General features: G+C 36.2%; 1 protein-coding gene across 1 annotated transcript in view; it reads left to right on the top strand.

Annotated features, from left to right (window-relative positions):
- fam184b (family with sequence similarity 184 member B) overlaps window positions 1–13221 on the top strand; it is a 35910-nt gene that overhangs the window by 17375 nt on the left and 5314 nt on the right. The window contains exons 7-17 of the mRNA XM_046843587.1: window positions 2397–2492; window positions 3913–4122; window positions 4296–4402; window positions 6631–6748; window positions 6926–7117; window positions 7343–7559; window positions 10150–10280; window positions 10414–10580; window positions 11953–12144; window positions 12286–12394; window positions 12502–12606. Of these exons, the coding sequence (XP_046699543.1) occupies window positions 2397–2492; window positions 3913–4122; window positions 4296–4402; window positions 6631–6748; window positions 6926–7117; window positions 7343–7559; window positions 10150–10280; window positions 10414–10580; window positions 11953–12144; window positions 12286–12394; window positions 12502–12606 (1644 nt within the window). The remainder of the gene's footprint in view (window positions 1–2396; window positions 2493–3912; window positions 4123–4295; window positions 4403–6630; window positions 6749–6925; window positions 7118–7342; window positions 7560–10149; window positions 10281–10413; window positions 10581–11952; window positions 12145–12285; window positions 12395–12501; window positions 12607–13221) is intronic.

Here is a 13221-nt window from a genome sequence, read left to right as displayed (position 1 = left end):
GAAAGAGCTAGTGAGATCACTGGCGTATTTACCAGAGGCATTAATCACAAATCTAGAGCTGTATTATGACCACAGCTTTTGAATACACATTCATTTTTGATTCTTGAAGGATGAAATGAATTTGACAGCCGAGACCCTATACTTCAGAATGGGTTAGGCATTTAAAAAAATCCAGCTTCTCGTTTTTCTTCGGCACTTTTTATTATCAGTCTGCAGCACATTCGTTGCTACAGCCAATCCACATTCCCAGTGCACAGAACCTAAAAAAACGCTCCAATGGTGCGCTATTAGCAGTGTCCACTAGAGAAGTCCACAAGAGAAGCAGCCAGTAAGAGTATAGTTACACTCAGTGTCTAAATCCAAGCAAAGCAGCTGTACTAGGCTCCTGAATTCTGCATCTGAATTCTATACTGTTGCATTGCTGGTAACAGCTCTGGCAGTTGTCTCATTCCTGTTCTAGGGGGGTTGAGTAACCAAGCCTTCTGCCCATTTTATTCATGGCTGTTCCTTTTTTTTAAACTGGAGGGTTAGGGTTAGGGTTAGAGTTGTGTCGCCATGTCTGCACGTCTGTTCACATTAATCCAGAATGTCGAAAACTTCTGACACACATCATTGTTCATGTTCTAGTTGCACAAGGCAGACCCCAATGATTCATATATAATATTACAGTACTAAAAAAAACAATGATGGTTACCATCTTGAATCCTCCCTCAAATCTTTGAGAAGCATGGCATGTTGTGGAACCTTTCTAATCACAAAGTGGTGACTTTTCCATTAGTATTGAAGCAAACTAACAAACAGGTCCAGTACAAAAAAAAAGAAAACATTTTATAATTATAGATATTATTATAAGGGGTGTAACGGTACATCTATTTGGTACAGGGCTTTTAGTTCGATATGTGCACTGAATGTTTTTTATTATTTTGTTAATATAATTATTATTAAACCAGGAAGTGGTTGATGCTTGCGCTTTGGATTCTTTAGCTTTTTATATCCAGCTTTATGTTTATAAAAAGTAGAAAATCCTGGCAAGTCGACAATTTGAGGAAGTGAATGAATGAAGGATGGAAGGAATAATGACATTTGTTAAAGTTTGCTGAAATAAGTAGAACAGTTAGGTAGATCATATCTTTAGAAAATTAAATATAAAACTCACACACACACACACACACACAGACACACACACACACACACACACACACACACACACACACACACTTATATATACACTTGTATTACTGTATTATGGTTTAACAAATGTAAATTATTTAATTAAGTTTTTCCATTAATTACATTTTATTTAATTAATTTAATTGAATTGAAATATAATTTTATATAATATTTAACCAAACAGGCATTTTTTTTTATTGTTTTCATAATGTACAAAATAAAAACAACAAGCAATTTTATGTTTAGCATTTCTTCACCCAAACTGTAACGAAATTGAACCAAACTGCGACTTAAAAACCGAGGTACGTGCCGACCTGTGAAATTTGTGTACTGTTACACACCCTATATATATATATATATATATATATATATATATATATATATATATATATATATATATATATATATATATATATATATATATATATATATATATATATATATATATATATATATATATATATATATATATATATATATATATATATATATATATATATATATATATATATATATATATACTTTGTTGCCCCTGTGCCCAATTTTTTGAGACCTATCAAATTTGAAATGCGCTCATTTTGTGCAAAAAGTGTAAAACTGAAAAATTAAAAAAACAAATTTACTAGTAAAAATCTCTGTAGGAATACGAGCCTATTTTGGAAAGACGAGCATTTCTTTGACGCGTTTGGTTCCAGTCACGCGTTCGTCGCTCGTTACCATAGACATTCTTCCGAGTGCATTCTCGTCATTCTCTTTTGTGAATATTGTGAATTTTGTCTGTTTTTATAGTGTTTTTGTTTTATCTCACTATAAATTTTGCATCATAGGTCCCAAGAAGTGTAGTGATAGCGTTGGAAATAAGGTTGTAAAAATAATTAACCGTTGAAATAAAAAGAGAAATTGTAGAAAAGCATGAACGTGGTGTACGCACACGAGATCTTTGTCTGCAATATGGCATGTCTAGTTCAACAGTAAGTACAATCAAAAAGAAAAAAAGTGATTTATTTATTTATTTATGTTTATAATTTAATCCTTTTTTTATGTATATTTCGTTACAAGTATATTTGTGTGTTAAATTAGGCATAACAAATGTTTAAGGGCTGAATGTTTAAGGTCTGGGAACGGATAAAGTCCTGCCACTTTCTGGATTAGTGTAGCGTGTTAGCCTCAGTTATATAGTCATTGATGTTTCGTTTAGCAGAGTTTGTGACAATGTCCCGCTACAGGCAGAGGAATGCAGAAAGACTGCAGAGGAGGAAAAACATAACCTGGAGGCAGAGAGAGAGGAACTACACAAGGAACTACAGGCGTCCATGATAAAGGTAGGAATGAAAAAATGATAAAATATTAAATATGATTCTTAAAACATGATATAAAATGAAAACACTGCACTGTTATTCTTGGTTTTGTTCTGAGCACTGACATTGACAAAGCAAGTACTCCCCTTTTGCCTGTGGGTTTCTTTTGTTTAGACCATTTTCCTTCCAACCCAGAAAAATATAGCTATAAAGTAAAATAAAGCGTGAATGAATGTGTGTATTGTGTGTCAGATACCCTGCAGTTGATTTTGCAGCACCTCGGTGTCATTACAAAAAAAGCTTTGATGTATGCACTCGTTGTACTCTGAGAAATGGTGAGTTCGTTTGAGCAGTGTTATATGTGCAGGAGTGTGATCAGAGCAGGGTGTGATACATGCTTTAAGATAGCTAAGCTAACATCAGTGCATTCAATGTGACATAAAAAGCTACATTAATCCAATGGTAGGAGAATACCAGTGAGATGGTGTAAAAGAACAGAAGTCAAAACAGGTTGAAAACAAATTGTGCAGCTTGTTTTCTGGATTAGTTGCAGAGATCTAATGACATGACATGACATCTAAAGATCTGCCAGGAGTTAATTGCAGTACTCCAGTCTTGGAATTGACAAAAGACTGAACATGCACCTTAACCTCCACTGTGGACTGACAACTGTTGTTGTAAAGGAGAAACTTGCATGATTTGGTTTACCAGTGGTGAAAAAGAATGAGGAAAAATGTGATCTCAGTCACCATGGCATTGTTGTTTGTATCACATGGGCTGGCTTGAGGATCTCAAAAATGGCTGATGTTCTCAAAATTTTACACACAGCAGTATTTAGTATCGTTTCTTTTTTTAATTATATTATATATATATCAATATATCGATATATATATCAATGAGCCTCGGCCGCCCACGACCCAGTTGCCGGTTCACCAGTGTTCCTCACTTTTGATAGATACTAACCACTGCAGTATGGGAACAGCCCACAAGAGCTGCAGTTTTTGAGAAGCTCGTCTAGCCATCACAATCTGTGTAGTCCAGTCGTCTAGACATAACAATTTTACGCTTTTCAAACTCTCTCAAATCCTTATGCGCTCCCATTTTTTTCCTGATACTAACACATCAATTTGAGGACAAAATATTCACTTGCTGCCTAATAATATCTGCTTAATAATATTTTAATAAAATCACTACACCGTTTATAATGTTATAATGTCATAATGTTATGGCTGATGGAAGTATATTCCCTGCTCACAGTAACTTCAAAGTAAAAAAAAACTGCCATCATAGCTGGGTCAAGACTTTGACAAGAACTTTATATTCAATTCCTTTAACAATGAACAAAGTAACAAACAGCTTTACAGGAATGTGTTGTATGCATTAACCGATACCATAAGTATGCAATGGCTGAACCAAATGTATCTAAGGTAAATGTCTTTGGCAGATCCTGAACCTGGAGGATGTAATCCAGACATTGGAGAAGGAAACAGAAAAATTCAGAAGAAGTGAGGAGGAAAGAGAGCGTGAACAAGAAAGGGAAAGAAAGCAAGAGAAAGAAATGGAAGTAACCGAGTTGGAGCCTCTGGGCAATTCTGAGTGTGAGAGACTAAATGAAGAACTGGAAAATACCCATTGTACCATAAGGCAAATGCAGGTATTAACCCAAACACACACCAAATTTTTCCCATAATTATGCTGCTCAGATAAAGAGATGTTGAGAGAAAGAAAGAAAGAGAGAGAGAGAGAGAGAGAGAGAGAGAGAGAGAGCACCATATAAATGTTTTCCTGAAACCCATCGATCTTGCGATCAACACATCTTTCTTCCAGGTTGAATTTGATCTGGAGAAGGAAACGTTGAAGTTGGAAATCTCCACTCTCAAACAAGAGAGAAATGCACTACAGCAGTCAAGCCACAGTATGGAGGAGAGGATAAGGTATGCGTAAGATCATTAGGAGCAAACCATATAGCAAGCAAAAAAAAGAGCTTACCCATTCATCTGCTTTTTCATCCTGAACTATTCATTCTGGACATTCCAGAAATTCCCCATTTCAGGAAGTTATTAAAGTGTCAACCAAGCTATAGAATGCGGTGTATAAAAAAAAAATCTACAGATTTCAGCTAAAATGTGAATTTTTTTGATGTAGAAAAAGATCAATCTTGTCAGTCACTTCCCTTGTGGGATTTTTATTTTTATTTTTTTATGCAAGGCTTATTTCTTTTTACATTTCTTCACAGAATGATCAGAATAAGATATATTATCTTATTGGGAGAAAAAGCGTAGTTCTCTATGAATTCAGACATTGAACATCGTCCACCCCCCCACAATAACCAAATTGGGATGATCTTCATTTCATAACACATCTGCAAACATTCTATTGTGAGATTCTGACTGTACCTCAGAATAATAAACTATTTAGTATATATATATATATATATATATATATATTCAGGGTCAACCCTATAAGAAAATATACAAGATTGCCTAAACTTTGGCAAGAATATTTAATTTTCTTATTAGACCACAGTATTTTTCTGTCAGATCTGTTTGGCATAGTAACAAAACAGCTTATCAGCTGAAAGACGTACAGGCTACGATAATTTTAATCGTTATTTGTTCCATGAGTAACCAGGTGAGACTGCCAGGTTTTGGCAATGTTCAGTATTCTATAATATAAAGCAGGTGGCAGTAGTGATGCAGGTCCCAATGCTATCACTCTACTGTGCAGTTGAACTATGACTGGTGTTTGTAATAAAGAAGCTCTCTAGTTGAATTATGAATCTCTTAGTGGAAAATTTACTCTGTTATAATTATAATTAGTATATGTTAGTATATGTTAGAATTACAACTATTGAAGTTGACTTAATCCACCTCTTAATACCACCACTATCACGTCGTGATTATAGAAACCATCAATACAATACAAAAACGCAATATAACAATTACAGTGATACAGAGATAAAATACCATTTTACTAAAGCAAGAAAACCCAATTAAGTCTCCAAACTTCTACACTACAACCACCACTGTGCACCTACATCATCTAGAGCAGTTCAGAAACAATATTTGTCTAATAACATAACAAAAACATAAAAATGTAAATAAAATACAAGCTACTTACCAGAGATGCACACTCATAATGTGCACCGCTCCTCAGAGGCTGTAATCCACTGGTACCGCTCGTATTCACTGGTCTGGAAGTGATGAACAAACCCTTTCCCGGGCTGAGACATGCTAGCTAGCTTCGAGGTCAGCCGACCTCCTCACCATGTCTAGCTTTTCTTCACAATGTTTTTTTTAATTATGTCTGAGACCAAATTAATTTCTCTTCCTCTGTAGGCATAAAAAAGTCTAACTCAAGTCTAACTCAACTTTGCCAGTCGAACTTGGCTGTAACAGTTTCCTTCTGACCAACCAATCAGAGGACGGAGAAATCCTAACGCTATACTGGGCCAGCTAGCTGCCCTGTGAGGCGAATATGAAATCTGATTGGTTAAAGAACCAGAGCTATTTATTAAGGAGACTTTGGTTAAAAGAGCCAGCACTACTGAATTTGAAGGCCCTGGGCAGATTTTGGTTGACATGGCAGCACATAGAGGCTGAAATCTGATTGGACAAAAAAATCTAACATCCACATACACGTACTGGAAACAGTGCAGCCAAGAGAAACACTACAAAATGAAGAGAATAAACTGTTGGGAATAAATTAATAAAATTTCATCGAACAAATATTTATGTTGTAAATGTAGGTCAGTGCTTCTGATAGTGTTGAGGCCAGCAGAGAAGGCCTTGCTGGCCCTGACTGCCCACCACTGGGTTTCTGTTACTTGTAGAGGTCGACCGATAGTGGGCTTTACCGATACCGATAGATAGATTGAATCGTACTTGCCGATAACCGATTTATCACCCAATAGTTTTTAAAATGTGTACTGGAAAAAACACTAGTAAGCTATAAAATAGTACTAAACTTTATTACAAAGATAAAAAAACAGTCCTGAATTATAAAAATGTGCTAAATTAAATAAATATGAATATATTAAAGCCATCCCTTTACTCCTGTAAATATATTTTAGATTGTGTTGTTATTTTGTTTAATTTGTCAGAAATTTTACTCTTTCATTTAATGGATACAATCTAATACAACATACTGCATGTCTGTCTAGGCTGCAGTTTGAGAAGCATTTCTGTGATCATGTAGCAGATCTACAGAAAGATAAAGAAAAAGAGATCCAAGACATTAATCTGCATTGGCAACAAAGGATAGATGAACTACAGACACAGGTAACACGCACTCTTAATATGATATGCAAATAAAATAATTTCATTGTGCTGTAATGTGTATGTAACAAATTATGTCTATTCTATTCTATTCTATTCTATTCTATTCTTCTACTCACACACAGTTACACGCATAGCTGTTTGTCTTCTTGTAAAACTTACTTTGTGTCGCATTTATAGCTCCAGGAAAAAGAATTGCTATTCCAGAGGAGCACGGAAGAAAGAGATAGGGTGGACTGCCATGATAATGAAGAGCTGGAGAGAATGAAGCTGGAGATTCAAAAAACAATAGAAATGAACAGCTCTCTGAGTGCCCAGCTTTATGCTACAATGCAGGAGAAAGAAAAGTTAATGCAGAAACAGCAGTTACAGGTAAATTGCAAACGCCATTAGAATACTGTATCATTTGAGCCATTGTTTTTATTTTATTCCCTTTTTTTGTGACTTTGTTTTGTGATTTTCCTCAACGAGACAGCTCATCAGAAGGATCAGGGGGTAAAATCTGGCTGAAGTATAAAATCATTTTATCAGACCCTGATCGTGATGCAGCTGACACTAATAATACAGAAGGATGATGTTATACGTTTTGTTAAATAGGTTATACAAGAGGAAGACGAGGAGGAGGAAGCGGTGAAGGGAAATGGCTTAACAGACGGGAAAAGAGATGATCGTGGATGGCATCAGCGAGAGCAGGAGTTGTTACAGGTGGAGAGACTCAACCACCAGCATGCCTTACAGTCTCTGGAGAAACAAGCAAGTGAGGAGCTGCAAGCAGAAAGACAGCACCTTCACACCCAGTACAAGCTACAGTTAGGTAAGCATGTGAAACACCATTAACATCATCACTATTAACATTATTAACTTGTTAAAAATTAATAATAATAAAAAAAAACATTTATATATATATATATATATATATATATATATATATATATATATATATATATATATATATATATATATATATATATATATATATATATATATATATATACAGTGGAACCCGCTTATCTAGCCTCGGTTACCTCGACAACCCTATTAAGTCGACGTTTTTGAAGTGGAACCGCCAAATTCTCCCTTTTTCTAAGCATTTTTTTATCGGTTATGTCGATAAAACATATAACTTTTTTTTATGTCGCCGAACCCTGATATCTCGAGCACAAGGGGGGAAAATTTGCCATTTAACGTCGGTTATCTCGGTGCAGCCGCAGAAGAACTCGTGAAAGTGGCGGAAAAATCAAGTCTTACAGCTGCTACAGGTGTTGTATTGTATACTGGTGAATCTCTGCTGTTAGTTAGTGCTAGTGTTTGTAGTGTTAGTAGGGGCGCGGCGCGGCTTTGGGAAGAAAAGCGCAGCCGTTGGGAGAGTGCCGGTGGGAAGGCACGTACCGGGAAACGCATGAGCGATAACAACGACAACAATAACGGGCAGTGAGAGTGTGGAAGTTTAAATAGGAGCTGGTGATGATGCTAAACGAGCATCATATGTGAGAAGCGGCTGAGAAAGCACCTGACACGCTGAAGGGGGCCGAAGGGGGCGTGGCAGGTGGATTCCTGACAGATAAACATGTACTGTATGTATTTTTATAGCATGCCTTCATCAAACAAATCACGGCAACGCTGTTGTGTAAAAAAACCCTTCAAAAACACGTGCATGCACATTTATCTCGATCATCGGTTACCTCGATGCTTTTTGGCGACCCCCTAGGACATCGACATAACCGGGTTCCACTGTATATATATATATATATATATATATATATATATATATATATATATATATATATACAGTACAGACCAAAAGTTTGGACACACCTTCTCATTCAAAGAGTTTTCTTTATTTTCATGACTATGAAAATTGTAGATTCACACTGAAGGCATCAAAACTATGAATTAATATATGGAATTATATACATAACAAAAAAGTGTGAAACAACTAAATATATGTCATATTCTAGGTTCTTCAAAGTAGCCACCTTTTGCTTAGATTACTGCTTTGCACACTCTTGGCATTCTCTTGATGCCTACTTTGAAGAACCTAGAATATGACATATTTTCAGTTGTTTCACACTTTTTTGTTATGTATATAATTCCACATGTGTTAATTCATAGTTTTGATGCCTTCAGTGTGACTACAATTTTAATAGTCATGAAAATAAAGAAAACTCTTTGAATGAGAAGGTGTGTCCAAACTTTTGGTCTGTACTGTATATATAATATATATAAACTTTTGGTCTGTACTGTATATATAATATATATACAGTACAGACCAAAGGTTTGGACACACCTTTTCATTCAAAGAGTTTTCTTTATTTTCATGACTTTTGGTCTGTACTGTATATATATATATATATATATATATATATATATATATATATATATATATATATATATATATATATATATATACAAAAATTTTATGAAATTTAAAAAGAATAAACACATCTAATGTGTCATACTTTGAGTTTAAGGATTAGAAATGTTTTTTTAGTACTTTATTTTATCTACTTATATTGTTCAGCTATTATTTATTATCTATTTATTCGTCTATCTATCCTTCATTTTTTATTTTAGGTGGACTGGTAGTTCAGTGGTTTAGGTGCTGGGTGACTGATCGGAAGGTTGGGGGTCCAAGCCCCTGGGCCAGTCATGTTACCAGTGCCCCTGGAGCACAGATGATTGAGGGCCTTGCTCAAGGACCCAAGAGTGGCAGCTTGGAGATACCAGGGTTTGAACACCTCAAGTTTCTGATCAGTAGCCCAGAGCCTAAACCACTGAGCTGCCACCACCTCCCTAATGCTTATTCATCCATTTAGTTTCCTTCCCCTTTCATTGGTGGATTCCAGTGGCAGTACCTGGTGATTGTCATTCAATGCTCCTCCATACCCTACCATGGATTTCAAAACTCTAGTAGTTCTCTAAACATTCTGAAACCAAGGTCCCTACTACTGGCACTTCTGTTGTGAGGAGGACAGCCCCTTACTCAGAGGCTATCGCAAATGATCAGATACTCACCCAGTCACAACACTTACTTAGTGAGCATCAATGTCTCCTGTCTCCCCAAGTATCACATTTTACAATGAGGATTTTGCAGTGACAGCACTGTGATTTTTATAATGCAATACGTTCATTCTTCCACTAGTATTTCACTGTGTTTGACATTTCACCATGCATCTGTTTTAATGTGTTTAGAGTTATCTGTGTTTTTGTTTCGGTTTCTCTCTCTCTCTCTCTCTCTCTCTCTCTCTCTCTCTCTCTCTCTCTCTCTCTCTCTCTCTCTCTCTCTTTCTCTCTCTCTCTTTCTCATTGTATGTATATATATATATATACATATACATATATATGTATGTATCTGTGTGTGTGTGTGTGTGTGTGTGTGTGTGTGTGTGTGTGTGTGTGTGTAGAAAAACAGAAAGCAGAGTTAACACAACAGCACACTGAATGGGTCAGGCAGGTCACGCAGAGGCATATGCAGCAGATAGAAGATCTGCAGAATGAACTCCAGACACATACAGAGATGATGGCTTTACAACAGGTAAAATGTGCAAATCCTGGCATTACTAAACCTGAGAACAGAAACACACCATACAGCATACATGCATATGACAAATATCCACTATGTAGCGTAACCATTTACCTCTTTGTCTCACTCTCTCGCTTTCTGCAAGGACCTAAAGCAGCAGAACCGTCTGCAGTCACTTGAGAGGCAGCTGGATGAGAGGAGCAGTGAGGTGCAAGAGCTAAAACGACAGAATGAGGAACTGAGAGAACAAGTGCATGAACTCGGCATAGAGAAAGAAATCAGCATGAACCTCAAACCAAAGAGCAGCAGAAGGTCAGAATAATTTTCATATATACATTATATATGAAACTTTGATATATTAAAGTTTGTGGACGCTTGACCATACATTTTATATGCACTTTTTGGACATCCCATACTACATTTAGTCTGCATTTCCAGCTATAATAACTTCCACAAGTAAGATGTTCCACTGGATTTGGAGTATGTTGTATTTGTGGTGACTTCAGCCACAAGGGTGTTGGTAAAGTCAGGTACTGATGTAGGTGAGGTGAGGTGGCCTGGGGTGCAGTCAGTGTTTACATTCATCCCAAAGGTGTTCAATAGGGTTGAGGTCAAGATCTTCCACTTGTGTACAGAGGCATTGTCATGCTGGAACAGGTTTGGGTCACCTACTTTAAATAAAGGGAATATTTAACGCTACCACATCCAGAAACATCGTATACAATTGTGTACCTCCAACTTTTTGGTAAAACATTAGGGATTGTAAGATTCTGTGGCTCGCATTGGTGCATCAGCATAAACCTAAACACTCTGATGCATTAATTTAAAAAAGTGTGCATGGGATACGTTGGCATTTGTATTATTAGCTTATTTGCATTAAAAAAAAAAAGATTTATTTGTATATAATTAATAATAATTAAGAATTACAATAATTTGTGATCAATATTTTATATGTAAATTGATTTCTCCTCGCTAAACTCTTTCTCGAGAGCGTTCTCTCAGCGCCACTTAGCAGCAGTGAATATAAAGTGAATATAACGTATCACAACACTACGGAGACCGAGGCGTGTCCTGAGAGTCACATAGAATACAGATTAACATGGCAGAGGTAGAGCTGCATCTTCCTGGAGACAGAACAGGAAAAGAACATTTGGTTTTTATTTATCTTTTTTCTCTTTTTTTTCTGCACTAAAAAGGTCTGTTTGTGAAAAGAGTCATGCGTTAGAAGTCAGAAGGCACTTAAGTAAATTTATGATTCGCTCTCTGTCTGAACCAAAGAAAAAACTGTAATCTATCAGTACTATATTGAATTGCACAGCATAATTTATTTTTTTAATTATTGCATCGTATTGCATTGAAATGCATTGTTTTGAATCAAATCGAAATCGCACTGCATCGTGATAGGAATCAATTGTAGCGCATTACATCAGTAGTTAATTCATATGTATTTTTATTGTATTGTATTGTTGGAAATGCTTCAAGATGCAAATTGCATCAGCCTCTGTAAAATGCACATCCCTAAAATATATACTGAATCTCTGTACTGTCAATTCCGTTCCCTTCTTTTACTGCTATTTACACAGAATTTTTTTGTGAACTCTGTTTTGACGAAGTTCAAGGTCCAGGCCATTGCATGTACATTTTAGTTTTTCTATTAGTACTTAAAATCTCAGTATTTTTGCAGGTTGTCCAGTTTCTGGAAGGACAAAGGGGATGTGGGTGGATCGAGGGATGTGGAGGAAGACAGGAATGATGAAACCCAGAGTGAAATGGAGACCATGAAACCTGAAGAGAAAAAGGATATAAAGTCCACGATGTCTGATTTTACCTCTGTCCAAACACAACTACATGCCCACATTGTTGCCTGCGAAACAGAGAAAGCATTATTTTTATTATATCTTTCCAATAATGCACCACTTCCTCACATTTCTTGCAACATATATAGCTCTAGCATGCAAACAACTAAGCCTATATTCGATCATACAAAATAACTGTTTTTGTATATGTAAAAATATAGACTGAAAGAGAGAGAGGAGATGGGTAAAAGAAGAGCAGAGGACCTGCACATCATTTCTAAACTGCAAGACAAGCTCAATGAGAGAGACCAGCTCATCAAGAGACTGGTGGTTAGTACAAAAGATATAGATACATGCAGGCAAATAAGGCTTAAGTGTGTACACTAATTATGATCATACAGAAACTAAGATTCCATTTTTGTTCTTTTGTCCACCAGGACGACCTCCATCAGCTATCCCAACATCCTCCTCTTAGCAGCGATGTGACTATGAAGTCCTACCACCTCAGGACACAATCAGGAAATCTCACACCTACCATGAAGGTTAGTTTCACAAATCTCACATAGAGATTTTAGCATGTGTATAAGCCAAAGTGCTGTAAGGAGTGATGTTTATGCATTTTGCCACATATCGGCATAAATTCAGCAAACAGTTCAAGTTCAAGTTTATTTCTATTGTGCTTTTCAAAATGGACATTGTCTCAATGCAGCTTTTTTATCCCTGATGAGGAAGCCTGTGGCCTGTGGAGGGGTGACTGTGGCAAGGAAAAACTACCTTAGATAGTATGAGGAAGAAACTTTGAAAGGAACCAGACTCAAAAGGGAACCCATCCTCATTTAGGTGATATCAAGAGTTATGATTATAAATCATGAAAACAAACACCAGAGAGTGAGAAATACCATGAGCACAGAAGTGTGTGATTATGAGAAATGTCCTTTATACAGTCTTGTACAGTCAGTTGACGTTGTGGAACCAGGAGCTACTGAGCAACTCAAAAAATAGCTCAATATCAATATTGAGCTTATCATAGATCCAACACCAAATCCTCCATGCCAGAGCCTTTAAATGTTTAATGATGGAGAAACAGCAGATGTAGAATGTAATATTTTGAGTAGCGATTAAGAGGTTGTTTATTCTTAAACTCTCCATGAAGTGGG

Source organism: Silurus meridionalis, chromosome 28 (genome assembly GCF_014805685.1).
Source record: "Silurus meridionalis isolate SWU-2019-XX chromosome 28, ASM1480568v1, whole genome shotgun sequence".
Taxonomy (NCBI): domain Eukaryota; kingdom Metazoa; phylum Chordata; class Actinopteri; order Siluriformes; family Siluridae; genus Silurus; species Silurus meridionalis.
This window is presented reverse-complemented; position numbering and strand designations above follow the sequence as displayed.